At 39.5% G+C, this 18,378-nt stretch overlaps 1 protein-coding gene across 3 annotated transcripts in view; it reads right to left on the bottom strand.

Annotated features, from left to right (window-relative positions):
- LOC126181994 (protein-L-isoaspartate O-methyltransferase domain-containing protein 1-like) overlaps positions 1–18,378 on the bottom strand; it is a 68,295-nt gene that overhangs the window by 7,591 nt on the left and 42,326 nt on the right. For all 3 annotated transcript variants that reach the window (XM_049924815.1, XM_049924816.1, XM_049924817.1), the window contains one exon: positions 737–890. In XM_049924815.1, coding sequence (XP_049780772.1) covers positions 737–890 — 154 coding nt within the window. The remainder of the gene's footprint in view (positions 1–736; positions 891–18,378) is intronic.

Genomic DNA, 18,378 nt, shown 5'->3' with positions numbered 1-18,378 from the left:
ACCACATCTTGCAAAGAAAATCAGTCTCACTACTTTATTGTCGCACCTCGTATGTGCAGAGACAAAGGCATGAGGCATTAAGAGACACAAATAGCTGGGAAAGAGCTAGATAAAGGTTAGAGAAAGTCAAGCACATACTATATCCAATAAAAATGAGTCTAGTAAAGCACAAGATAAACTTTCAGTCTGAGGACAGCAGTACTGTACTTAAATATTAATTCATAGAGTTTTAGTAATTTTCTGCACTGTCATCCAGCAAGAAAAATGTTATTAATTTTTAAAAATGTAATCCATATGAATGATAACAAGTAGTCATAGACACAGCTTCACAGAAACAAAGTGATCATAGAATCTATTATACATTATGTAGCTAAATGACAATACATTCATCCTCAGAGTAAAACTGATATGCAGGATACCATTAAGTGGAAGAATGATGGAACCTTATGGGTTCAAGAGTTCCTTTAATGATGAGTAGGGAGTGGGGACACATGGCTGCAGGGAAAAAGAAACCAGCAGTGTACTTAATTGAAGAAATTATCAAAGATAATTGCAGGGACATTACACTACACCTTCACATCTTTTACAGAAAGGAATATAAAATAAACTGGAGGTATACACAGATACACCATTTTCTAATCATAAAGAAAACAGCATTAGAAATGCTTAAACAATTACATAGCTATATTGCCTAATTACTGCAAGAATATGTCTCCCTCTACAAAATTCTACTTACGTAGAGTTACTTGGTGGTTGAACCCTTTTTGATCAGGTACCAAAAGTGATGCAAATGACACAGGAAGTACTGATTTCACATCCCAAGTTGTGTCTGAAGTGCGAGAAATCTGGAGAAGCTGCTCATTCAATGGCATGACTAGTATGCCTCCGACCTGCAAACATCACAAAAAAATTGTTTGGCCAACATATTCCTTATAACTACAATACAGGCAACACTGAGAAAGCAAATACAATTTTGATTATAATAATAATATAATAATAGGTGTAAGTTGGACGACTTCAGGTTGGTACGAATTACTACTGCCCATTCTAAACTTAGGAAACAACCAGCAAATATCCAGTTCTTTAAGGATTCAAACCCCCATGTATAAAACAACTTCAAATGTCTGATTACAAATGATTTGTGCATTATATTTGCTTTAAGCATGTAAGTGAGAAAAAGCTTAACAAAGGTTTGAAATTATGTTTAAAGTTCATAACAAGTCACTAAGTGTTCTCATTATGAAGCACTGGATGAATATAAACTGGATAATTTGTGTGAAATGTCAAACAAAAATTAGTTTAGCTTAATGTTTATGATGTCATATCTCCTCAATTAAGAATAGTACAATGATATAATTTTGCACGTAAATTCTCTGATACATGTAGAGGGTGTCAATTATTGAACTACATGAAACAAAATCATCATAACCTCTAAATAGTTTCCTTTAAGACATTCAAACTGCACTGTTGACTGCGGGCCATGATAGGAACTAGTATGTGCATGCACATGTGCCTTGCTTTTGTCAGTCATTTTTCATTTGGATGGGTTTGTCAATAGTCCGAATTGGCACATTTGGGGGACTGATAATCTGCATTTCATGATTGATTAGCCTCTTCACCCTCAACAGGTGACTATGTGGTGTGCAGTGGCAAGTCATGAAATAATCAGTGCAATATTCCATGATGGCACAGTGACTAACAAACGGTACATGAAGGTTTTGGTAGACGATTTCATCCCTCTTATCAAAGTGACCCTGATTTCGACGAGATGTGGTTCATGCAAGATGGTGCTCAACCCCATTGAATCAGGCAAGTGTTTGATGTCCTGGAGGAGCACTGTGAGGACCACATTCTGGCTCTGAGGTACCCAGAGGCCTCTGGCATGGGCCTTTCTTGGCCACCATACTCTCTGGAGCTGAACATGTGCAATTCATTGTTGTGGGTTTATATTAAAGACAAGGTGTACAGCAATAACCCCAAAACCATTGCTGAGCTGAAAACAGCCATTCAGGAAGTTATCAACAGCATCGATGTTGCAACACTACAGTGGGTCATGCAGAATTTCGCTATTTGTTTGCACCCCATCATTGCCAATGATGGAAGGCGCATCGAACATGTCATAATCTAAATCCGAATATCTGTAGTGACATTTACATGTTGAATAAATTGTGTGCACACTGTAGTTTGTAACTAATTTACATTTTTTCTGTATAGCTCAATAATTGTCACCCTGTAGATACTGTCTGCACAGTACGTCGCCAACAGAGTTAGTAGTAAACAAGTAATAAATGTAGATGTCATGAGTGACGAAGTTTTACTGCAGGTCATTTCAAATGAATGCTAATTTTTCACCCATCTAAATGTTTATGACTTCACGTCTCCTGAGTTACGTGCCATACAATGATATAATTCTGCAGGTACATTCAGTGGTATATGTGAATACTGCCTGCAAACTGTGTTGTGAATAATAGAGTTAGTAGTAAAGAAGTAAAGCTAAAAATTTATAGCATTGGCCCCAGGACTGACCATGACCACCTTGTTATGAGTCAAGTGGAAGGACTGAACCAGAAACATCAAAGATTCTGTGACAAGCTATGCTGTGACTTCCTAGATTTGTGCCAAAGACACAAAGGAGTACCCCCCTGAGGCAAGAGTATTAAAATCTCAGTAGTTATCTACCGAAGCATTCACAACAAAGTGCCACAGTTTGAGAGTTTGAAATGCTGCTAAAAAGTAGTGGAGCCCACATAAAACTAGGTAGGTACATAAATCTGGTTAAATTCCGAAGTTGACAGCAGTGACAGTTTTAGGGAAAATTTAAGCATTTATTGAAAGTATAGGCTAATGAGAAATGAAAGTGGTATATTTGTCATAGTAAAAAAGAAACTCATCTCCATCAAGATAGAAGTTGAAGCTACTTGTGAGATTGTTTGGGCAAGACTCAGTATGAGGGGGTGGGGATAAAATTGTAATTGGATCCTTCTATGGATCATAAAACTCAACTCCTGATATAACTGAAAACTTTAGAAAACACCTCAGTTTGTTTGTACGCAAGTTCTCCAATTATACAGTGATCATTAGTGGAGACTTCAATCACCCACCATTCACTTGCAAAAACTGCAGAATTGTTAGAGATGTGTGTAACAAGACATTCTGCAAAATATTACTAATTGCTCTCTCTGAAAACTACTTAGAACAGATAGTTCAGAATCCCACTCGTTACGGAATTATATCAGATCTAATGGCAACAAACAGACCTGACCTCTTAGAGGATGTCCACACTGAAATAGGTATCAATGACCATGAGGCAGTTTAGCAACAATAATTATCAAAGTACAAAGGGCCACTAAAAATGCCAAAATAATTATACGTAAATTAGAGAAAATAAGCAGTCGTGTCATATCTCAATGAGGAAACAAACTTTTAGAACAGAACAGAGGCATGTATGGGAATTATGCCTCAAGTTGGAAAAAAAAAAGAAGTATCCAGCAGAACAGTTCATGATTGGGGGGGGGGGGGGGGGGGCACCATGGTATACAGTCACTGTAAAGAAACTTCTCAAGAAACCGAGATTACTGCATAATAGGCATAAAACAAAAAACAGGTACTGACTGAAAAGTGTTTTGCTATCATGAGAGAAAAGCCTTCAATGACTATTGTAACAAAATACTGTCAAATGATCTTTCAAAAAATATAATGAAGTACTGGTTATGTGTAAAGGTTGTTAGTGGCACCATCAAAGATAGTGTCCAGTCACACTCACGGATGAAATAGGAACTGAAATTGACATTGGCTAAGCAAAAGCATAAATGCTTAACTTCATTTTCAAATGTTCTTTTACAAAGGAAAATTCAGAAAACTGTTCTAATTTAATTCTCGTTCTACTGAAATGATGGCTGAAATAAGTATTAGAATGAGTGGCATTGAGAAACAGCTGAAATCATTAAAAATGCACAAAACTCCAGGGTCTGATGGAATCCCCGTCAGATTTTATAATGAATTTGCAGCAGAGTTGGACCCTCTTTTACTATAATCTGTCGCTGATCCCTCAAACAAAAAACCATGCCCAGTAATTGAAAGAAAGTACAGGTCACACTCATCTACAAGAAGGATAACAGAAGTGATTCCCAAAACTACAGCCCAGCATCCATGACATTGATTTGTTGTTGAATCTTAGAACATATTCTGAGCTCGAACATAATGAGGTATCTCGAATAGAATGACCTTGTCCTATGACCTTCTCCAAGCCTTAAAACATGGATTCCGAAAACTCAGCTCGGACTTTTCACACATACCATATTGAAAGCTTTGGATCAAGCCAGTCAAGTAGATGCAGAACCACATCTACCATTATTATCAAAACTACAACTATATGGGGTATCAAGCAAAACTTGTGGCTGGATTGAGGGTTTTCTGGTAGGGAGGACACAGCAAGTTATCTTGGATAGAGAATCACTGACATGTGTAGAGGTAAACTTGAGTTTGCCCCAGAGAAGTATGTTGAGATTCTTGCTGTTCATGTTGTATATTGACAACCTTGCGGACAATATTAATAGTAACCTCTGACTTTTTGCAGATGATGCAGTTATCTATAATGAAGATCTGTCTGAAACAAGCTGCATGAACATTCAGCCAGATTTTTTTTAAAAAAAGTAGAATGTAGTATCCTTTGATGGTAGTATCAGTGAGACACAGCTGAAATCTGTCAACTCATACAAATACCTGGGTGTAACACTTTGTACCAATATGAAATAGAATGATCATATAGGCTCTGCCATAGGCAAATCAGGTGGTGGACTTCAATTTCTTGACAGAATAATGGTGAAATGTAATCGGTCTACAATTGAGACTGCTTACAAATCACTTATGTGCCACTCCTTGAATACTGCTCAAGGTTGTGGGACCCACATCAGCTAGGACATACAGGGGATATTGAATGGGAGTGTGTCAGAGATGCTGAAAAAACTGAACTGGCACAGTCTTGAAACAGACTTAAATATTCTGACAAGGGAATGGTCAGACTTGTCATGCCGAAACATGTATTGCTTTTTTTAGCACTGTTATTTAACTGTGCAAAAGGTCCGTATGCAAAATTGTAGCTGCTGACATGAACTAGAAGTCACCTAAAAAAAAAAATCACGAACACGGCTGTGTTTCCTGCTTGGCGCTTGCAGTGACGGCTGGCCACCCCTGGAAATGGCGAGTCGCGAGCGTTGTGCGCATGGTCGGGAAGTGTGGCCGTCTTATCGCGGCGTTCACTAAAGAGGAATATCGCTGCAAAGGGAAACGAATATTCGTTTCTGTGGCATGCACGTCCTTTTAATTTCTGGTACGTATTTCGAAACATACCGTCCTGAAACTGGTTAGAGATGTGAAAGATGTTCTGTACATGTTCATCTATACTTCGCAAGCCACTTTACGGTGAACATTCAATCTCCCCTCACAGGTGATGGCGAACCCTGTAAATGTTTTGCTGCTTTCCATGGAGATATACCACAGACGCCAAATGAAGCAATCATCAGAAAACACGCGTGAAGACTATGTGTTGTGCGAAATGGTTGTTAAACTTCTAGACGAGCACGTAAATGGCTCAGACATGTGGCTAGAAACAACTGAAACACTCGATATTGCAGACTATGAATCTACAGACGGCGAAGCCACCGACGAAAGTTGCACTCATGAAGAATCTTCGAGTGATAGTGCCACGTACCATCAACAATTATCTCCGGAAGCAACACCAGCAACTACAATTACCTTATCAGACAAAAAAAAAGCGTTGACGTATTGGTTGAACGAAAGTGGTAAGAAACCCCTATGTGTCAGTACTGTTCAAAATAAGTATCGCTTTGTCCGTTCTGAACTTGAATTGTATAGATGGAAAAAGGAAGTCGCTGGACGACGTAAGAGTCGACTGGAAATTGCGACGGAGATAAATGCGCGACTTTTTGAGCTATTTACCGATGCCAGACAACAGTCATTTAGTGTCAGCGATACAACTTCTCGTGACTGGGCGTTAGAGATCGCCAACGCGATAGGAGCTAAAGAATTTACAGCTTCTCAAAGTTGGATTAGTCGCTTCAAAAGATCACATAAAATAATGGCAAGAAAAATAACAAAATTTGTATCGAGAAACAGGTCGGAAAATGAAGTGACACAAATCGAAATGATAGAAGCTTTTCTTACGAATGCAAAAAATAAGATCGCTATTTTTAGTGAATCGTACATTTACAATACCGATCTGTCAGGTTCTAAAAAAGAAATGTGTGCGAAAAGAACACTGTCATTCAAAGGGGAAAAACATATTGAGACGATTGCGCAGTCCACGACTGCACTCACCCATTCATACACTATAATGCCCATAATTAGTCTGGATGGTTCATTGCTTCCTAAACTATATGTGTGTCTTCAAGAACAAACTGGACGTTTTGGACCATGTGTCAAAAGAACAATGTTCTACGCAAACACTCTTGTGGTAGACGCATCGAAGTCTGGAAAAATGGGAAATGAAAACGTTACACTTTTCATGCGTCATGCTTTTCTTCCGATCTGCGGGAACAAATCTCTTCTCGTTCTAGATTGGTGGTCAGGTCATAAAAGGTCTGATTCATTAAAAGCTGTATTTCGAGCCCACCCTGACAAAGAAGTAGAGATACTTCAGATTCCACCCGCCACGACGAACGTAATTCAACCTTTAGACAGAGAATTTTTCTGTCAGTGGAAGGCATTTTACAGAAAACTAACAGAGAAAATTATTGTGTGCAGATCACTGCAATTTTCTGTCTATCACAGTGACAATATTCTCAAGCTGCAATCAGTAGTACATTATCAATTTTCCTCCCCACGATTTCAGAATTTGATTAAATATGCGTGGCACTCCTCGAAATATACTGATACTAGGCCTGATTCATTCCTAACACCAGCCCAGTTTTGTCTTCGGACATCTAACAACGTCTGTGATTCGCAGGGCTGTCATATGTCGTCTTTGCTTGTATGTTCTTGGTGCACAAAAAAACCTATGTTTTGAACATTGTATCAATATTTCGCATTTTTGCGGTAATTACAAGAAATAAAATTTGGACGTGTTCTAAGCCGTATATTCATTTGTGTCTATTTCATAGCTATTTGGAAAAAATGTTGTAAATAACATATTAGCCATATTTGTCAACGAATGTTTAATTATCATACGATCGCTTTCACTGGGGGAATCAGCTCTCTCACTGCTGTGGCAAGAGAGCGGCGATTAGCTAACACCACCTTGTCCCTAGATGGCGTTGGTATAACGTAGCGAGCGAGGTCAGGGTCGTACAAGAGGCAGTTATAAGCGCGGAAACCATGCGACAATAATATCTTACTTCATAAAATTTTTTACATACTTCCAGGTCATGTCAGCAGCTAAAATTCTGCATACAGACTTCTTGCAATGTTAACTCACAGTGGTAAAAAAAGCAACACAGGTTTCGACATGACAAGTCTGACCATTCCCTTGTGAGAAAGACTACTTACAAGGTTTCGGGAACCAGCTTTGAAAGATGACTCTTGAAATATACTACAATTCCCTACATATCATTCCCATAGGGATCATGATGACAAAATCAGAATTACTTACAGCACGCATGGAGGCATTATAGCAGTCATTCTTCTCCTGCTCCATACGTGACTGGGATAGGAAAAAATCCTAGTAACTGGTACAATGGGACATACACACTGCCATACACCTCACAGTGGTTTGCAATGTTTACATGGAGATATAATAAATTAAAATGTCATGTTGATGCTGCAGTTTTAATTGAATGAATGGCGGATGTAGTAAGCAATAAACTTTTTTCCTTTCATCATTTTGTGGTGGTGTCAATGAGAAAAAATTTTGAAATTACATATGAAGTTCACTGGAAGTCACTAAGTCTTCTCATTCTCAAATACTGGATGAATATAGTCAAGGCATTTGCAGGCTACCAGTTTTTTATTTCAAGACAAAGACACAGTTTATAACTGCAATACTTGTCTTATTGTGTTAAACTTTTAACATAAGATTGTGCCAAATTTTTAAATTTGGTCAATAACTGCACGAAATACTGGAAACAAAATTTTTGTTGCCCCTAGAAGCCATTAAATAGGCAACTGCAAATGGGTCTGGGTACAGTGCCATGAGTTCTGGGATAGCCATTTAGTAATACAGATGCAGTATGCTGTAGCTATACCGTATTTACTCGAATCTAAGCCGCACTCGAATCTAAGCCGCACCTGAAAAATAAGACTCGAAATCAAGGAAAAAAATTTTTCCCGAATCTAAGCCGCACCTGAAATTTGAGACTCGAAATTCAAGGGGGGAGAAAAGCTTTAGGCCGCATCTCCAAATCGAAGCAAAGTTGGTCCATTGTAATATGAGACACAATTTAGGTCGAATGAATGACGATACAGCTACAGTAGTTTGGTTCGAGTCGTAAACTTAGCAGTTAAGCTTTACTAGGCAGCCATTGCTATGCGTCAGGCGCTCCGTATTTATACGGGTAACCTTCCTTTTTGACATGCTTCATCTGGTTTGAATAGATTACTTATTTTTCTTTGATCTGATACGCGCCGTTCTCCTTGTTATAGGTGTTTACGTCACTCTAAGCTGAAAATGCATTACTGTACTGTGTCATGCATTGTTTGTCACATTCTGATAATGAGCGTTTACGGCCTGCCGCCGCTCACGGCATGGCTTGCTTTTGTGTGCGCTACCGCCTTTTTAAGAGACTGCTATTTGTTGTTACTTACACTGCTGCTTTCTTAGATAATGATCAACAAGAACCAAATAATATACTGCGTATGATAGAAGATGTTCTGAACGAGAATTAAGCAAAAATTTTTCTCCGTTTGAAAATCTTAGCAGGCGCCTCTTTATTACATTAGTTCTGCACAGAAATTAGTCATCTTAGATTTAAAAATCAAGTCAATTGCCGTGCTTCATTTCTGACTGTGTCACTATTAGGCATAAGAATAATACGAATATAAACGTGACATGATATGTATATTCTTCCACATTTGCTCTTGTCTCACTCTAGTTTCGTAGTTTATTAGGCAGACAGGATTTAAATGAGATAGCAACAAACACGAAACAATACATGGCAAAATGTTTAAATTCATATTGTTCTTATGGTCAAGAGAATACTGCATGTGATTCACAATTCATAAAAGCTTCCTTTAGCAACAATCTCTTCTAACAGTTAGGAAAAAATTCAGAACGTAGAGTTGGCCATATTGACAAACATCCCAAACAGTCTTGCCAGTCGGATTTTCATAGTACATTGAAATGCTGCTACAGTCGAAGCTGAACAATACGGAATTTGTATTTACTTCGTTGGATAATATATGAAAACGCAGTGGTCGAAACTCGGGGCGGAGAAAAAAGCTCGTCTTCCACTTTTTTAAAAATTTACTTACTGACGCAGAGGTTTTGGCGCCAGTATTTATCTTTGTGCCTGCAAAGCATGCCTGTGTAGCGCTACATATATTCGACGGCAGAAGTTAGTTGTGGCGCGGCACCTACCAACATTTTTCAGAACTTCCACTTGCTTTGCACTCGAATCTAAGCCGCAGGCGGTTTTTTGGATTACAAAAACCGGAAAAAAGTGCGGCTTAGATTCGAGTAAATACGGAATATAATTGTTGTGTGCTGCATGCCCTCTGAGGAGAGGGTAAAGACTTGTTTCTCCCACACCTCTCCCCTTCCATAGTATCAAATGTACTAAGAGGTGATTGGGAGGCTTACATTTCCAGCATCCCCAAAAGGTGCCAAGTTATTTTGTGCATTTGGTAGGTGCATCCTATCCCCTCATCATCTATTCACTGTGATAACAATGGGAAATAAAAACCCAATCATTGCTAATGGCAAAATGTAACAAGATTTAGTATTAATTTTGGTGCACACAACAGTATCATATCATCCTATTTATGTCAAAAAATGGATGTGCATTTCACTAGTTTTGAAACACATATGGTAATTGTTCACAGCACAATAGATATCAACAATGGGAGTTCAAGGAATTGTTTTACAGCTGACTTATTGTTAGGAAACTACAAATACTAAGTTATGAGATTCATAAAGCTATTTGCTCACTTTGTGGGGTTTCGAAGATTCTTTATTATTGCATGAAGAAGAGTTACTGGATTTTCACATAGGCACTAAAAATTAACAACACATACTAGCTGCTAATTTCAATTTTATTGCTTCAAAAATAACTTTTACAGTGTGAAAAATTAAGGGATACAACAAACAAATGATTTAGTCAATAATCAAACTCTCACCAAAAAATTTGCGCAACCCTTTGATTTGCATAAGAGTACTATTTACAGTTTCATTTAGGCAATGAATTACTCACAGTTTCATCACTCAACGAATTGCATAACGTTCATGGAATTCCCTCGGAAGCATCTGTTTCTCACAACTCTCAAAAAACCTTTAAATTTTGGAGTTGTAATATGAAGGTGGGAGCAAACATGTACCAAAGGTCGAGACTACAGTGGATTGAACAAACACAGTGCACTGAATTTTGTGGACATCTTTCTTGTCACATTTAAAGTTGTGAAAACCGCCACACACAACAATGGTGATAATGAAAGGATGAATATTCTTCATGAAACCTCAGACGATTTGTGTTCATATTTCAGGGTGGTATTCTAGCACATACTTTTCCCCTTTCTCCTGCAATGGATGAAGTTTTATTCCATTTCTGTGCTACTTCAAATAATGTATGATAAGTAGACTACAAGTTTGGATGGTTTTTGCACAGCAGAATACACATAGAAACAAAGTTAGAGATCTTTTACTGATCCACACATTTCATCAATTGCCACTGGCCATGTTTTACTGTCTGTAAGTCGTCCCACTTGTAACAAATGCTGTAACTGCTGTCTTGATTTAGATGTGGTCAAATTATACACTGTCATTTGCTCAGGTGGATCAACAGGTCCTTTGGAGTGTTCAACACAGCTAATAGATTGGAATTTACTGGCAAAACGCTTAAATTGTGATTTGCTTGCATTTTTCCTTCACTGTGCTTCTTTGAAGCCAGGTCTCTTCTTTGTAAATGCCTATCACTTCATATTATTTCAACAGCTTCTCCTTCTCCTCTTATAAAATTGAATGCAAAACATTTATGACATATTTTTTCAACCTAAAAATTCCTATATAAAGGATGTATCAAAAAGAATCACCGATTTAAAAAAAAAAATCATAACTATTACGTTATTTGAGATATGTGCATGAACACCACACTGTTGGAAAGAGCAAACGCTCGAGTTTTACATGGTTCCCGCTAAGTAGCAGCAGTGTGCGGCCACTTCAGTTCTACTAAAAAATGGTGTCGGGACAACAGGAAGCGTTTTGTGTTCTACGTTTTGCACAGTGTGGATCAGTAAACTGTTCAGCATGGCTTTCATACTAGGTATGGTGTGGCTCCTCCTACAGCACACAGCATTAGACGATGGCATGAACAATTTCAAGAAACATGTTGTTTGTGTCAAAGCAAATTGCTGGGCCATCCAGATTGACACAGATGCTGAACGCATCTGCTATAGTTTCACATGGAGACAGCAGAAATCCATTCACCGTGTAGCTCAACATGTCCCTGATATCCACCTGGTACGTGTTGTGTTGATGTTTACATACAAAATTCAGCTTTACTGCAAGCTATTCACGAAAACAACATCATTTGGTGTTACGTAATTTTGTTCTTGGCAAGATGGGGGATGACAGTTTTCTTCCACGCTTTGTGTTTAAGTGATTAGGCAACATTCCATTTAAATAGAAACAACATTCCATTTAAATAGAAAGCTGAAATGTCAGTGCGAGAAAAGGGGTACAGGACAACCACGTGAAACTGTTAAATATTGGAGAGACTCTCCAAAATTTAATCTGTTTTGTGCAGTTTCACAGGAAAATGTGTATGGCCCATTTTTCTTTTCCAAGAACATTGTTACAGGAAGCACATATCTCGATATGCTTAAGAACTTTCTTACCCCGAAGTTGGAGCTTCATTTACTGACAGGATGGTTGCACCGCCACACTGGCATCTGAAAGTGCGGGAATTTTTAAATCAAAGAATTACTGAGAGATGGATCGGTCGCACTGGACCAAATGATTCAGCCGTACATTACTGGCCTCCGAGGTCACTGGACCTGACTATATGTAATTATTTCTTGTGGGGGTTTATAAAAGGCTCTGTTTATGTGCCTCCATTACCAACAATATTGAATGAACTGAGACATCACATAACACAGCTGTGGAAGCTGTAACTCAAGACATGCTTGCTGCAGAGTGGGAACAATCTGAATACCACATTGAACTGTGCTGTGCATCTCAAGGGGGGCATACTGAACACCTATGAAAAACTTTTGGAGTTTCACATCCATCAAAAAACAAAATTCATTGTATATGTTCATTAGTTTCAGAAATACAGAAGTGTCAAGTCAGATGACACTTTTTTGATACACACTGTACTGTACTCTTAGAATATTTGCCTGTAATTTGGAAGCAAAGCTGCCTTGCAATCTACCTCTTATGATTTTACTACATAGTTGTCATACATTACTGATATGCGCAAGCTTGAATCACGATACCTTTCAGATGACTCCTGTCTAACAGCAGTGTGATTCAACAAAGAAATGATTCATTTGCAGCCTTGTACGATCATTTTAACTCTCTGACAGTGTGTTATGTAGCCAGTGTCTGCCAGATCTGTGTTGTTCAATATAACTATCACAGCATTTTTAAAGAGTCCTTTCCATCATCTCTCATAAAAATAAATAAATAAGAAAAAAACCAGCCAATATTTCTCTTCGCTTCTTCCATTGTGAGGGAAGAGAAGTGAAATCACTTACGCTATGTACAGCAGTTCTCCTTATTCAACCTTTCACCCCCTTTTGGATATGATTTGCAATAAATTAGAGTTGTCCATCTGAAGATCACAGTTTTTGTACAGATTTTATACCTTGATTCAATGGTCTGCACAAACTAAGATAACATTTGTGTGGATCTTTGTCCCAACATACAACAATGTATGGTTCTTGTTTCAGCCTCTTTTCATTCCTCAAATTGTTGCTCTTCTCCATTGTTGCACATCAAAATATCAACACCAGAATGGATAGCAAGTAATGAAATTTTACATATTTTGCATATCAGTATAGTATGAAGAATAAACAAATTTGTAGATGATCTGCAGCATTCAGGGGGCAAAATTTAGTACACAGTTGCCACCCCCGGTGAAACAGCTCTAATCCAGGTAGGCAGAGAGGTGAATTGAGTTTGCCTGGTATGTACAGGTACATTATCCCACACTGTTTGGAAGTGACCAGATGTTTTCAACAGATCAGACATCTGGACAATGTGCTGACCATGGCACTATCTTGCTAAAAGATAATGTCACAGAGGCCTCAAAGGTAGGACACTGCCACCACACATAAAGGCTGCTATCAAAAATTACCAGAGGTGATCATCCCGTATCATCATGGCCATATGATAAATAAAAATGTGATATGGCAATGTTCATTATCCTTAAAGCTGCCACACAAAGATATGTCCGTAAACAAAACTGAGATTTGCCTGAGGATATGAGACAGAGCCACTTCTCTACCCACTGCTGTTGATGGGCACATCAGTGTCCATGGGCCTCTCTCTGCTGCCATAACAAGGAAAATCCAAACTACATTTGCCTGTGGTACTCCAGGTGTTGTTACACTGTCCATTTGGATACTTTTCTTGCTGCAACCAAGCCCACTTCCTTACTGAAGGTGCTTGATGTGCAACATTGAATGGCTGAGCAAACAATAATTCTGTTCTCTTGGGCATTGGTCTTGCAGGATCATCAAGCTTTTGCATAGTGCTGAGTATGGTCCTAATGAACCCATCCATTCCATATCTGCATGAAATTTAGTGGATCCCAAACATTGTGGGTAGCAATACTGTGAAACAATGCAAACCCAATAGGCAATGATCTCCCTGCTGTTGAATCAGAACACATGTTGGTAGGCTTTTCTCCTCCTTACACGAAGCATAACATGACATTCTCACAAAGAAACAACATTCAAATGTTATTTCTAAACAAAAAACTCACGACATAATGTATCATCCATACATTCTCTCTCTTATGCCTGACACATTTGTATAAAATTTGTCCACAGTCAGTAAACTTTACAAATTATGGATGTAGAGATTCAAATAATACAGATTACTTGAAAGAATTATTTAAACCACCATTATTTATCAATTCATCTGGTTAGGTTCTCATTCTTCAAATAAAAGTATGGGAAACAGACGTTCCAGGTCTGACACAGTAAATTAATTATGAATGACAGTATTAAAGGAGAGAGCAAGAATATTTAGGTAGCAAGGTATCTTACCAAATGTCTTAGTCTCAAGCAGAATTCTATGTAAGTCATTGAAAACTACTCATTACAAAACTACTCATTACAAAACTACTCATTACAAAACTACTCATTACAAAACTACTCATTACAAAACTACTCATTACAATAAATGCCGATATTTATCACTTAGCACCAAACACTAAAGCTTTATTTTCACATTCTACCATAGACATAGAACATTTTTTTAAATAAATATTTCTACGACTGAAAATAACTGAAAAGCATACAAAATCCATAAAAATACATTCTATATTACTTTCTGTTTATGAAGTATGCATGTGTAATGTAACTGTTTACACACATTTATATTAGTTTAAATTCACATACATTTCATCCAGAATGTCTGTCAATCTGTATCACATACACAATATTTATTCCAAATATTCCAAACATAACAGATTTGATGATGTACATGACAGTAGTGCAGCACTTATAAGATTCAATAAGGTTGGCTATGATATATAAATAAACAAACAAACTCATATTTGTGACAGAAGAGGAGTGTCTACTCCCCAGCTGTCTTTAGAGGAGCAATTGGATTGAAGCTGACATGTACGCATTTGAAACGTGAGTGATACCTAACTTCAGAATTTTTAGAATCCCATCCTTATAAGAAATATGCTAAGTGCCAAATGGAAAAGATAAGCATATAGGTGTTGTAGCTCAAACTATGAACCAGGTGAGACAGAGTATATAGAAAAGATTCAGACTTTAATGGGTAACATTCATATTCCAGAACAAGTAATAGACTGATAGCCAGAAAGTCAAAGACGAGCATTAAGCCTAAAGGAACTATAAAGCAGAAATGGAAATTAAATTCAGAAAAAGAAGAAGTGGCAAACATGAGAAAGATAACTAAAATTATAAAAGGAAAGGAGTTTAACTTTGCAGAGGAACACAAGTAAATGATAATTGAGAATGGAAACAGAAAAGGTGAGGAAGGAGGGAAGTCTAAAGAAAGGAACACAAACAAAAGTTAAAGGACTCCCATAAATTAATGCTACACAGATGGTGAGAGTCAAGCATGTGCTTGGGACACCCATTTCTGATGTTCGGAAGTGCTAGTGCAGTGAGGGACGATCTATGAGAACCAAACAGCAAAAGAGAGCGTTGTCATTCAATCTGACTGACAACTTAGCAATGCTTAAGACAATAAATATATATTGTTTGATCTGTTCATCTTGATATATATATATATATATGGGAAACATTCCACATGGGAAAAATATATCTAAAAACAAAGATGATGTGAATTACCAAACGAAAGCGGTAGCAGGTCGATAGACACACAAACAAACACAAACATACACACAAAATTCAAGCTTTCACAACCAACGGTTGCTTCATCAGGAAAGAGGGAAGGAGAGGGAAAGACGAAAGGATGTGGGTTTTAAGGGAGAGGGTAAGGAGTCATTCCAATCCCGGGAGCGGAAAGACTTACCTTACGGGGAAAAAAAGGACAGGTATACACTCGCGCACACACACCCATATCCAACCGCACATACACAGATACAAGCAGACATTTGTAAAGGCAAAGAGTTTCGGCAGAGATGTCAGTCGAGGCGGAAGTACAGAGGCAAAGATGTTGTTGAAAGACAGGTGAGGTATGAGCGGCGGCAACTTGAAATTAGCGGAGGTTGAGGCCTGGCGGATAACGAGAAGAGAGGATATACTGAAGGGCAAGTTCCCATCTGCAGAGTTCTGACAAGTTGGTGTTAGTAGGCAGTATCCAGATAACCCGGATGGTGTAACACTGTGCGAAGATGTGCTGGCCGTGCACCAAGGCATGTTTAGCCACAGGGTGATCCTCATTACCAACAAACACTGTCAGCCTGTGTCCATTCATGCGAATGGACAGTTTGTTGCTGGTCATTCCCACATAGAAAGCTTCACAGTGTAGGCAGGTCAGTTGGTAAATCGCGTGGGTGCTTTCACACGTTGCTCTGCCTTTGATCGTGTACGCCTTCCGGGTTACAGGACTGGAGTAGGTGGTGGTGGGAGGGTGCATGGGACAGGTTTTACACCGGGGGCAGTTATAGGGTAGGAGCCAGAGGGTAGGGAAGGTGGTTTGGGGATTTCATAGGGATGAACTAAGAGGTTACGAAGGTTAGGTGGATGGCGGAAAGACACTCTTGGTGGAGTAGGGAGGATTTCATGAAGGATGGATCTCATTTCAGGGCAGGATTTGAGGAAGTCATATCCCTGCTGGAGAGCCACATTCAGAGTCTGATCAAGTCCCGGAAAGTATCCTGTCACAAGTGGGGCACTTTTGTTGTTCTTCTGTGGGAGGTTCTGGGTTTGAGGGGATGAGGAAGTGGCTCTGGTTATTTGCTTCTGTACCAGGTCGGGAGGGTAGTTGCGGGATGCGAAAGCTGTTTTCAGGTTGTTGGTGTAATGGTTCAGGGATTCCGGACTGGAACAGATTCGTTTGCCACGAAGACCTAGGCTGTAGGGAAGGGACCATTTGATGTGGAATGGGTGGCAGCTGTCATAATGGAGGTACTGTTGCTTGTTGGTGGGTTTGATGTGGACGGACGTGTGAAGCTGGCCATTGGACAGATGGAGGTCAACGTCAAGGAAAGTGGCATGGGATTTGGAGTAGGACCAGGTGAATCTGATGGAACCAAAGGAGTTGAGGAAATTCTGGAGTTCTTCTTCACTGTGAGTCCAGATCATGAAGATGTCATTAATAAATCTGTACCAAACTTTGGGTTGGCAGGCCTGGGTAACCAAGAAGGCTTCCTCTAAGCGACCCATGAATAGGTTGGCGTACGAGGGGGCCATCCTGGTACCCATGGCTGTTCCCTTTAATTGTTGGTATGTCTGGCCTTCAAAAGTGAAGAAATTGTGGGTCAGGATGAAGCTGGCTAAGGTAAGGAGGAAAGAGGTTTTAGGTAGGGTGGCAGGTGATCGGCATGAAGGGAAGTGCTCCATCACAGCGAGGCCCTGGACGTGCGGAATATTTGTGTATAAGGAAGTGGCATCAATGGTTACAAGGATGGTTTCCAGGGATAACAGATTGGGTAAGGATTCCAGGCGTTCGAGAAAGTGGTTGTCTTTGATGAAGGATGGGAGACTGCATGTAATGGGTTGAAGGTGTTGATCTACGTAGGCAGAGATGCGTACTGTGGGGGCTTGGTAACCAGCTACAATGGGGCGGCCGGGATGATTGGGTTTGTGAATTTTAGGAAGAAGGTAAGGGTGTGGGGTGTCGGTGGGGTCAGGAGGTTGATGGAATCTGGTGAAAGGTTTTGCAGGGGGCCTAAGGTTCTGAGGATTCCTTGAAGCTCCGCCTGGACATCAGGAACGGGATTACCTTGGCAAACTTTGTATGTGGTGTTGTCTGAAAGCTGATGCAGTCCCTCAGCCACATACTCCCGACGATCAAGTACCACGGTCGTGGAACCCTTGTCCGCCGGAAGAATGACGATGGATCGGTCAGCCTTCAGATAACGGATAGCCTGGGCTTCAGCAGTGGTGATGTTGGGAGTAGGATTAAGGTTTTTTAAGAAGTATTGAGAGGCAAGGCTGGAAGTCAGAAATTCCTGGAAGGTTTGGAGAGGATGATTTTGAGGAAGAGGAGGTGGGTCCCGCTGTGATGGAGAACGGAACTGTTCCAGGCAGGGTTCAATTTGGATAGTGTCTTGGGGATTTGGATCATTAGGAGTAGGATTAGGATAATTTCTCTTCATGGCAAAGTGATATTTCCAGCAGAGAGTACGGGTGTAGGACAGTAAATCTTTGACAAGGGCTGTTTGGTTGAATCTGGGACTGGGGCTGAAGGTGAGGCCTTTGGATAGGACAGAGGTTTCGGATTGGGAGAGAGGTTTGGAGGAAAGGTTAACTACTGAATTAGGGTGTTGTGGTTCCAGATTGTGTTGATTGGAATTTTGAGGTTTTGGAGGGAGTGGAGCTGGAAGTGTGAGATTGAGTAGATGGGAGAGACTGGGTTTGTGTGCAATGAGAGGAGGT

Source organism: Schistocerca cancellata, chromosome 1 (assembly GCF_023864275.1).
Source record: "Schistocerca cancellata isolate TAMUIC-IGC-003103 chromosome 1, iqSchCanc2.1, whole genome shotgun sequence".
NCBI lineage: Eukaryota > Metazoa > Arthropoda > Insecta > Orthoptera > Acrididae > Schistocerca > Schistocerca cancellata.
The sequence above is the reverse complement of the archived record's forward strand: the minus strand, read 5'-3'. Positions and strand labels throughout refer to the sequence as shown.